General features: G+C 51.3%; 2 protein-coding genes across 2 annotated transcripts in view; one reads left to right on the forward strand and one right to left on the reverse strand.

Annotated features, from left to right (window-relative positions):
- Positions 1-668: 668 nt before the first annotated feature.
- On the reverse strand, positions 669-5,068 carry rnaset2 (ribonuclease T2). Its single transcript, XM_029846605.1, has 10 exons — positions 4,912-5,068; positions 2,752-2,847; positions 2,561-2,615; positions 1,919-1,968; positions 1,796-1,853; positions 1,619-1,683; positions 1,428-1,541; positions 1,247-1,292; positions 1,116-1,187; positions 669-1,050 (listed from the first exon to the last, which is right to left on the reverse strand). The coding sequence occupies exons 2-10, from the start codon at positions 2,838-2,840 to the stop codon at positions 856-858; spliced, it is 744 nt and encodes a 247-aa protein (XP_029702465.1). The 5' UTR covers positions 2,841-2,847; positions 4,912-5,068; the 3' UTR covers positions 669-855.
- A 1,413-nt stretch (positions 5,069-6,481) lies between these two features.
- Positions 6,482-10,175, forward strand: part of myom2b (myomesin 2b) — a 26,660-nt gene continuing 22,966 nt past the window's right edge. The window contains exons 1-4 of the mRNA XM_029846543.1: positions 6,482-6,623; positions 8,338-8,441; positions 9,538-9,595; positions 9,661-9,815. Coding sequence (XP_029702403.1) covers positions 8,359-8,441; positions 9,538-9,595; positions 9,661-9,815 — 296 coding nt within the window. The 5' untranslated portion in view covers positions 6,482-6,623; positions 8,338-8,358. The remainder of the gene's footprint in view (positions 6,624-8,337; positions 8,442-9,537; positions 9,596-9,660; positions 9,816-10,175) is intronic.

The raw sequence follows: 10,175 nt of genomic DNA on the forward strand, positions 1-10,175 counted from the left end.
GACAGAGGACAGAACAGGGGACAGAGACAGGGGTCAGAGGACAGAACAGGGGACAGAGACAGGTGACAGAGGACAGAACAGGGGACAGAGACAGGTGACAGAGGACAGAACAGGGGACAGAGACAGGGGTCAGAGGACAGAACAGGGGACAGAGACAGGGGTCAGAGGACAGAACAGGGGACAGAGACAGGGGTCAGAGGACAGAGACAGGGGTCAGAGACAGGTGACAGAGGACAGAACAGGGGACAGAGACAGGGGTCAGAGGACAGAACAGGGGACAGAGACAGAACAGGGGACAGAGGACAGAACAGGGGACAGGGGTCAGAGGACAGAGACAGGGGTCAGAGGACAGAACAGGGAACAGAGACAGGGGACAGAGACAGGGGACAGGGCCTGCTGAACATCTGGACACAAGCTCCTCCTCACTCTCCTGACTGTGCACGTTCACAACGGACACATGCGGCTGAATTTAAAGAGCAGTCGCTGCGTCCCAAAGCAGAGACACGGAGGCCCAACACCGAACCAGAACTATGGAAGACTGGTCCAGAACCGTGAGACTGGTCCTGAACCCTGAGGGCAGCGGGTCTGCCTGAGCTGGAGCCACCATTGTGCAGGGTTGGGGTCTCAGTAGAACTCAGAACTGGGCTGATTAACCACAACAGTCAGAATTTGTTCAAGTCAAATCTCACTTTAAGGTTCATGAAGGTGAATCAACAACACATCAACTTGGTCTCAGGTGAAGGTCCCAGGTGAAGGTCCCAGGTGAAGGTCTCAGGTGAAGGTCCCAGGTGAAGGTCCCAGGTGAAGGTCTCAGGTGAAGGTGCACCTGGCTGGGAGCCACACACACCTGTGGCGTTAGGACACAGGGGGGTAGTACACGGGCAGGTCATGGTCGCACACACTAAACTCTGATGCTCCGCCCACAGACAGCAGCGGCTTCACGCCCCCCTCTGAAGGTTCCCCCCTGGCTCCCCGCCTCTCACAGTCCAGCAGGGTGAAGTCGGGGCTGAAGCAGATCTCGATCTGGCCCAGAACCTGCCGGTCAGCGTCCTGTGGAGAGAGTGAGCAGGTCAGCAGCTACCACCAGACGCCAGGTGGCGCCCTTCTCCAGGTACCTTCGGATGGACACACTGGATCTTGGGGGTGGTGCCATAGAAGTTCTCAATGACTCCTTCAATCTGTGAGAGCTGCAGACACGGGGGGGTTAGAACAGGCGTCGCTAGCGCCGGCGGCTACGTGGACTCACCGAATACTGCTCCTCTGAAGGCCTGATGCCGAACTTCTTCAGGATGCTAAGATAAGCAGAAACACAGGGGGGGGGGTTGTGCTGATGCTTCCAGGGGGAGACCGAACGCTTTAATACGAGCAGTGAAACAGGAACAGGAAGTGAAAATCAATATGGGCCGGCCTGCGGAGGAGTGTCGTACCCGTCCAGGTCCACTTTATGGTAGAGCTCCAGAGCTTTGCTGAAGTATTTATGCTGAGTGTTCAGAGAAGATGCTTGTGCAGCACATGTGCCATGTTTGAACCACTCGTATTTCCTGATGGACACAGGAAACAACACTTAAGATCAGCAACGACAGCGATGAGGAGCAAACCTGGCAGCTGGAATTACTACCAGAATCTGGCAGATGTTGGTTCAAGCAAGTCCGGCCAACTTCTCTCCATGTCTGGAAGCAGGTCCTGCACACAGCGTGGGGAACAGTCATTTCCTGTCCAGTACGCTCCTCGATGGCGCCGGTCCAGTCCCAGCTCACCGCTAAGCTGAGACACGCTTGCTAATCATTGGATTTACCTCAATAAGAGAACTGTTGAAATGCCACGAAGAATTACAGTTGATCCCTTTATCTGGCCTGGAAAGGAGAAACAAGGCTGGGAAACACCTTTGCAACTATTAACTGATGAACATCACACATACCAAAGTCCGTGGAGAGTCCAGTAGCTAAAGTTGGCACGGCAGTGTTCAACCTGAGAGGACCAGGAACCAAAGTTAGAGGAGCATGGACCAGGCCGCGAGGGCAGCCTCCCGGACCAGCCAGAGACCCTCAGCAGCCCTACGAGCAGCGTTAGCAGCGTTAGCAGCGCTAGCAGCGCTAGCAGCGTTAGCACCGTTAGCAGCGCTAGCAGCGTTAGCACCGTTAGCAGCGCAGCTAAAACAAGTTCCCGTCATTGTGCACAAAGTCAAAGGTTAGAGGTTAATGTGGAATCTGCTTACGAGAAAGGAACTGGATCTGTAGACTTCCTCATGAATCCTCTAATCCTGCCAAACCTAATTCGCAACATTATTTAAGCAAACTTGAGTCTTTCATTTCAAAAGGCCCGTTCGTCGGTCCGTCTCCGACCTGTCAGACATCGTTTACATCGTTTCAGGTCTCTAATCAAGGCTGAAGCTAAAGCTAGGCTAATATGAGGCTAATGAAACGGACCGTTATGGTTTCTATTACTGATTACGCTTCCTCATTTCCAGGCTAATATCTTTCACCGAGTTACTGGACCAACACTGTCACGGGGCTGCTGATGCAGCAAAGCAGAACATGATGAAGCCCAGAAGGAAACTCACGCTACAGAAGGTCACGGGCCAGTGGTGGGTCAGGATCAGTTTGGTCCACATGTGTCTACAAAAAGCACAAATTATAAAGTGCAGTTCCACAAACGCCTCCATGAAACAGCGTTGTCCTCAACGATGTGTCCCTCCATCCTCTCCTGGAGAGTCACACAATCATCTCCCTGGTGTCCCTCAGCCACACTTACGCAGATGAGATGACAGGAGACCAGGACCAGGACCAGGACCAGGACCAGGCTGCTGCCAGGCAGAGCAGGGCGGGACGCTCCAGCCTCATGATGCACCTGAAACACCACATCTGTTAGATCATCGCCACCTCCTACACAAGAGGGAGGAGGGAGGAGGCTCCTCTAGGGAGGGAGGAGGCTCCTCTAGAGAGGGAGGAGGGAGGAGGCTCCTCTAGGGAGGGAGGAGGCTCCTCTAGGGAGGGAGGAGGGAGGAGGCTCCTCTAGGGAGGGAGGAGGGAGGAGGCTCCTCTAGGGAGGGAGGAGGCTCCTCTAGAGAGGGAGGGAGGAGGCTCCTCTAGGGAGGGAGGAGGCTCCTCTAGAGAGGGAGGGAGGAGGCTCCTCTAGGGAGGGAGGAGGCTCCTCTAGAGAGGGAGGAGGGAGGAGGCTCCTCTAGGGAGGGAGGAGGGAGGAGGCGAGCTCCTCTAGGGAGGGAGGAGGCTCCTCTAGGGAGGGAGGAGGCTCCTCTAGGGAGGGAGGAGGCTCCTCTAGGGAGGGAGGGAGGGAGGGAGGAGAAGAGCTCCTCTAGGGAGGGAGGAGGCTCCTCTAGGGAGGGAGGAGGGAGGAGGCTCCTCTAGGGAGGGAGGAGGGAGGAGGCTCCTCTAGGGAGGGAGGAGGCTCCTCTAGAGAGGGAGGAGGGAGGAGGCTCCTCTAGAGAGGGAGGAGGGAGGAGGCTCCTCTAGGGAGGGAGGAGGGAGGAGGCTCCTCTAGGGAGGGAGGAGGCTCCTCTAGGGAGGGAGGAGGGAGGAGGCTCCTCTAGGGAGGGAGGAGGGAGGAGGCTCCTCTAGGGAGGGAGGAGGCTCCTCTAGAGAGGGAGGGAGGAGGCTCCTCTAGAGAGGGAGGAGGCTCCTCTAGGGAGGGAGGAGGGAGGAGGCTCCTCTAGGGAGGGAGGAGGCTCCTCTAGGCAGGGAGGAGGCTCCTCTAGAGAGGGAGGAGGGAGGAGGCTCCTCTAGGGAGGGAGGAGGCTCCTCTAGGGAGGGAGGAGGGAGGAGGCGAGCTCCTCTAGGGAGGGAGGAGGCTCCTCTAGAGAGGGAGGAGGGAGGAGGCTCCTCTAGGGAGGGAGGAGGCTCCTCTAGGGAGGGAGGAGGCTCCTCTAGAGAGGGAGGAGGGAGGAGGCTCCTCTAGGGAGGGAGGAGGCTCCTCTAGAGAGGGAGGAGGCTCCTCTAGGGAGGGAGGAGGCTCCTCTAGAGAGGGAGGGAGGAGGCTCCTCTAGAGAGGGAGGAGGCTCCTTTAGAGAGGGAGGAGGGAGGAGGCTCCTCTAGGGAGGGAGGAGGCTCCTCTAGAGAGGGAGGGAGGAGGCTCCTCTAGGGAGGGAGGAGGGAGGAGGCTCCTCTAGGGAGGGAGGAGGGAGGAGGCTCCTCTAGAGAGGGAGGGAGGAGGCTCCTCTAGAGAGGGAGGGAGGAGGCTCCTCTAGAGAGGGAGGAGGGAGGAGGCTCCTCTAGGCAGGGAGGAGGGAGGAGGCTCCTCTAGGGAGGGAGGAGGCTCCTCTAGGGAGGGAGGAGGGAGGAGGCTCCTCTAGGGAGGGAGGAGGGAGGAGGCTCCTCTAGGGAGGGAGGAGGCTCCTCTAGGGAGGGAGGAGGCTCCTCTAGAGAGGGAGGAGGGAAGAGGCTCCTCTAGGGAGGGAGGAGGGAGGAGGCTCCTCTAGAGAGGGAGGAAGGAGGAGGCTCCTCTAGGGAAGGAGGCTCCTCTAGGGAAGGAGGGAGGGAGGAGAAGAGCTCCTCTAGGGAGGGAGGGAGGAGAAGGGCTCCTCTAGGGAGGGAGGGAGGGAGGGAGGAGAAGAGCTCCTCTAGAGAGGGAGGGAAGGAGGAGAAGGGCTCCTCTAGGGAAGGAGGCTCCTCTAGGGAAGGAGGGAGGCTCTTAAAATGTCTGTATCACGTGAGTATCACGTGACTGACGTCTGCTGAACTCAACAACTCAACAACAACCGTAACAAAAGTAAAACAAAATGAGCGGTTTGTTTAAACGGACCTTAACAAATCTCACCGCCAACAATAAAGCGCGTGTTTTAAAAAAAAAGGAGACAAAATAAGACCGTAAAGAAGCTAATTATGTTTATGATTGATCTTTACACAGAAGTTATAACACAGACGCGTCTCATTTATCTGAATGTTACAATAGACTCACCCAAAGCCGCGTAGCGTCTGATTAAAATATTCACACTATCAGTCTAAAACAGCAGTATATTATGAGAACACTGTAAATGTTGCTTTGCCAGCACGACTGAGCATGAACGCGCACCACTTCGGGACTCCGCTTCAACTTTACTGCCTGTTTGTCTGCTCAGCCAATCCGGGGCGTCGTGGGCCGTCACGTGACGGGAGGGTCGCTTGTTTTAGGGTTCGGTGTCCACCGGCTGCGGCTTTCCGAGTTTGTCACCCAGTATTTTGTATGCTTACCCAATACTTACTATAACTATGTTCAGACTTATTACTCAGCATAATTTAAAATGAAAAACCAAGAGTAATAGAAACGTTAAAAAGACTGAAAAGTCTGCAGATACTGAATGCTAAGGTGTTTTCTGGACTAGACAAATGACCAAGTTTAAAAGTGTTTCTTGGTGCAGGTGATTTGTCAGCGCCCCCCTGTGGTGAAACAATTGCTCCTAAATTCCGTCTGCACGCGTCAACGCTGCAACTGGGCTTCGTGCACATGTAGTCCCGCCGGATGACCAGCGGGGGGCGCGCTTGGACCGCAAACAGACGCAATTTCCGTTTAACGCGCACTCGCACTGCTTGGAGATAAGGGCAAACGCTTTAAATTGTCCTAAAAAGCAAATAAAATCAATTGAAAAAAATAATAATAAAGAAAGCGCGTGACACATTTTAGATAAATGGCCATTGCTGACTGTTCCTTATCAGCAAGTTTGACCTTTTATCAAAATGTTATGCTCATTCACAGGAACACAGTTTAATACGAAAAACGTGCATTTGCATATAAATCATTGTTTGAGACCTGGCATAAATAACATCAGACTTTAAGGTGTTGCCAGGAATGGTCCTTAATCCAGAAACCCAGCTGCTGACTTTTATGTGGTCTGTGGAACCTTCCTTATGTCTTGTATCTATTTATAGTGACAGGAAATACAATTACATCACTGTTGTTGTCAGAATCCTTCCCACCTTCCTTTGTACTTCCCTTTACTCGCAGGGTTGATGCAGCAGCGTCTTTCAAACAGTCCCAGAAATCCTGGGTTCTGGGAACGTTCCCACTCGTCTTGCCTGATTCCTCTAATTCTCCTGTCATGTGGTCACACTTGAGATGCTGAAATGTGTTTCACAGCTACTCCGCCATGTCAGGAATAGTCCAGCGGTAACTGTAGGCTCGTCTTATAAATAGGCCAAAGCCAAAGTTCAACATGAGCGCGGGGTGCTGAGGTGCAGAATAAGCTGAGCAGGATGTCGGGAGAGAACATTCCAGAACTGCAGTTTAGCACAACACAACGCTTCGCTACTGACAAAACATTTTCACTTCATTTTCTTTTTACAAACTCAGATTTTTTTTTAGTGTAGTTGTTTTTTCACATTTTTTCCACAGTGTATCAGCCAGCAGTTGTTAAGTAGCAGCTCTTTAGCCTCAAATGTTCATGTAATTTACAGTAAATGAACAAATTCAATCCCGAATGGGAAAAATCCCATTTGCTCGGTTGCAGTGGACCAGAGTGTTGAAGGATCCTGGTTATATATAGGCAGCTCTCTCCTTATAAGGCCGCTGGGAGAAGCTGGTGGGGGTGAGCTGGAGGCGTGTGGGGGGTTAGTGAGCCTGGTCCGCTGTTCAGGTGGATTCCCTGTGGATTCGTGCTGACAACAAGTGGCTGGAGAGGAAATCTGAAATAAGGGGTAAGAAAAAGCTGCACGTTTGTTGGTTCTGCTCTGGAAGTGTGCGACCAGTGCTGGTGTCAGAACCAGGTGGGCTCAGAGGGAGGTGTGAGGGATCACGAGGGACTGCTGCCGGGCCCCGGAACGGAGCCCCTAAAGCCTTCGGATGGTGGCAGCACTTTAGCTGGATCCATCTGTCCACCGAGGATCATAATCCCCCGCCTGCCTCGTTAGGGAGGACAGATTATTCACTGGACACGTTATGGTGCTGCGGGACGGTTTCAATTTATGGATGTGAATGAAAAGGCTCATCACTCTATCAAGTGTAGACCTTGAGAGGGTAGACCTCGAGAGGGTAGACCTTTAGTGTGTAGACCTTGAGAGGGTAGACCTTTAGTGTGTAGACCTTTAGAGTGTAGACCTTTAGAGTGTAGACCTTTAGAGTGTAGACCTTGAGAGGGTAGACCTTGAGAGGGTAGACCTTTAGTGTGTAGACCTTGAGAGGGTAGACCTTGAGAGGGTAGACCTTTAGTGTGTAGACCTTTAGTGTGTAGACCTTTAGAGTGTAGACCTTTAGAGTGTAGACCTTTAGAGTGTAGACTTTTAGAGTGTAGACTTTTAGAGTGTAGACTTTTAGTGTGTAGACTTTTAGAGTGTAGACTTTTGCAACATCACCTGCTTGTTCTGATCTCTTGGAATGAGCTTAAAGCTTCTTTTGACCTGTTTCTCACCTGTTTTGCTGTCATGTTTACGTCCTGTTGCAGAAGTTGCTGCTGTATTCACACTAAGTGCACTTGTGCGTTGCTTCCTCAGTGAAGCAGACTTGCTGGCAGACTTGATGACAGACTTGATGGCAGACTTGATGACAGACTTGATGGCAGACTTGATGGGAGACTTGATGGCAGACTTGATGGCAGACTTGATGGCAGACTTGCTGGCAGACTTGATGGCAGACTTGATGGCAGACTTGCTGGCAGACTTGATGGGAGACTTGATGGCAGACTTGATGGCAGACTTGATGGCAGACTTGCTGGCAGACTTGATGGGAGACTTGATGGCAGACTTGATGGGAGACTTGATGGCAGACTTGATGGCAGACTTGATGGGAGACTTGATGGCAGACTTGATGGCAGACTTGATGGGAGACTTGATGGCAGACTTGATGGCAGACTTGATGGCAGACTTGCTGGCAGACTTGCTGGCAGACTTGAGGTTGCAGGTCGGGAAGGTCAGGCTTGGTCTCACTGGTCTGATGGATTATTCAGTTTTTGGCAGCTTGGGGCCAGTGAAACCTGCTCCTCAAATGTCTGTAGCTCAGGTTGAGGATGGGACCATTGTGTGTGACCCATTTCTGGGGATCTGGCTTCCATGATGAAGTTTGGTTCCAGTGGCTGATAGATAAAAAGTATAATTGTGACAGGAAACGAGCCGGAATCCCCTTTGTGCTGACTTCGAGCTGTTAAAGTGACGCTCAATCGTCCGCGTCGCTCTTGCTACTGTGCATGTGACCATGTGTGTGTGGCTCTTTAAAACTAGAAAACCTTCCATTAGAGCTTTGTGGAGGGTCCAGGCCAGCAAACAATGCTGTCATGATTTGGTTGTGCTCTTTGGTAAAACATTATAAAAGTCCCAAAGTCCTGTTTGAAAATGACTCTTATTTTGTCTCCACCAAACGGCGCATGTTTGCCTCTGTTGTGAGTGATCCTATTTGTGCGTGGCTCCTTTGGTCCCACAGGTCAGGTTCTACAGTGTCACCATGTCAAAGTGGATCAAACGTGGGAATTACAACCATGACTACCGTCACAAACAGAGCCAATATGTGGTTCAAGACTACAGCAGGTACCCTGTGCAGCTAAAAGACAGATCTAATGATGAGATTTTGGCTAGCTAACATAGCTACAAATGGGATTTGATCCATTTTAGTTAAATTAACATGTTGCACTAACCTAGTTCAGATCAAGCTAACTTCATCTGGTCATCAAACACATGCAGTTCTTTGATTCTTCCAAAATGTCTTATATTAATCAACATCGGCTAATCTAATGTCTTATATTAATCAACATCGGCTAATCTAATGTCTTATATTAATCAACATCGGCTAATCTAACCTTAAACTGCTGCAGCTTTCTTACGCCCCAGTGCTAAAGAACAAACTGGCTAACAGCGAGGAAGCTAAACACAGACTCAGACTCAGGGTTTGTGATTTGCCATTTTTCACAAAATGTCTTTTTTCCTCTTCTTTTTTAACTCTTTTTTCCTCTTTGGTTGTTTATCCTTTTCTTGCAAAGCCTCATGTTTTGAGAGAAACTCCATGGTCAATGCTCTCTGGGATCCAAACCCTCTACAGGGCAACACTCACACAGCAATGCTTTAAAGTTGACCACATGTGCTCGTGTCTGTGGGAGCGAAAGCACACGAGTCACAGCGGCTTCATCGCTCTTCTTTGCTACAGCGATGCCAAACGACCGCTTTGTCACTGTCAAGTTGTGTTCAGGCAAGAAATAAAGACATGATTTGTCCTGATGTCCATATTGTCAAACATCAAATGTCAGAGACATTTCCTCTATTTATGGTGAATATCTATGCTGGAAACTTGGTTTTTGTCCACGCCGGCTTAGATGTTTGTATAAATATTAACACTGGGCCCCTTCATGAGTGCTAGCTAGCATGTTGCTCACTGTGTTTCAACAGTAGCCTGAAATATAGAAAATGATGTTGTCAAACGTGTTTACACCAAAGAACATCTGCCTGGAAAGAGTCGTGCATGCAAAAATGTTCCCAATACTCCACAAGTTAGGTACGTTAAAAAAGATTTAATTATAGATATAACACACTAGACCAACTTTAAAAGTGATGAACTAACCAGATCGGTGGATTGTTGGTGCGTGTAGATGAAAACCAGCTACTGTGAGCCTGATTTCATTTTTATCTTCAGCTCAAAGACGATGGAGGAGAGATATGAGCACAAAACACACGTTCACGTGCAGCAAATGGTGAGACTCTCACAGCTGATCTGTCAGGTGGCACCTTTGGGTGAGTAAACGAGGTTTATGTGCAGATCAAGAAGAAAAGGCTGGACAAGTATGTGTACGAAGGGCCGATGATCAGGGGGCCGCACTTCCTGGTGCGGCTCCGCTCACACACCGTCTTTGAGAACACCTCCGTCAAACTCTTCTGCACGGTGGACGGCTTCCCCATGCCCACGGTGAAGTGGTGAGTGGCTGGTTAGTGGCTGGTTAGTGACTGGTTGGTTAGTGACTGGTTAGTGGCTGGTTAGTGGCTGGTGAGTGGCTGGTTAGTGGCTGGTGAGTGGCTGGTGAGTGGTTGGTGAGTGGCTGGTTAGTGGCTGGTGAGTGGCTGGTTAGTGGCTGGTTAGTGGCTGGTGAGTGGTTGGTGAGTGGCTGGTTAGTGGCTGGTGAGTGGCTGGTGAGTGGTTGGTGAGTGGCTGGTTAGTGGCTGGTGAGTGGCTGGTGAGTGGCTGGTTAGTGGCTGGTTAGTGGCTGGTGAGTGGTTGGTGAGTGGCTGGTTAGTGGCTGGTGAGTGGCTGGTTAGTGGTTGGTGAGTGGCTGGTAG

The sequence above is a fragment of the Takifugu rubripes genome, chromosome 13 (genome assembly GCF_901000725.2).
Source record: "Takifugu rubripes chromosome 13, fTakRub1.2, whole genome shotgun sequence".
NCBI classification, from domain to species: Eukaryota; Metazoa; Chordata; class Actinopteri; order Tetraodontiformes; family Tetraodontidae; genus Takifugu; species Takifugu rubripes.

Coding starts and splice junctions, on each gene's coding strand:
- rnaset2 (XM_029846605.1), bottom strand. CDS start 2,840: ATGAGGCTGGAGCGTCCCGCCCTGCTCTGCCTGGCAGCAGCCTGGTCC. Junction 1,969..2,560: donor GGCCCGTGACCTTCTGTAGC/GTGAGTTTCCTT, acceptor TGGTCCTCTCAG/GTTGAACACTGCCGTGCCAA. Junction 1,188..1,246: donor CTTCAGAGGAGCAGTATTCG/GTGAGTCCACGT, acceptor CCGTGTCTGCAG/CTCTCACAGATTGAAGGAGT.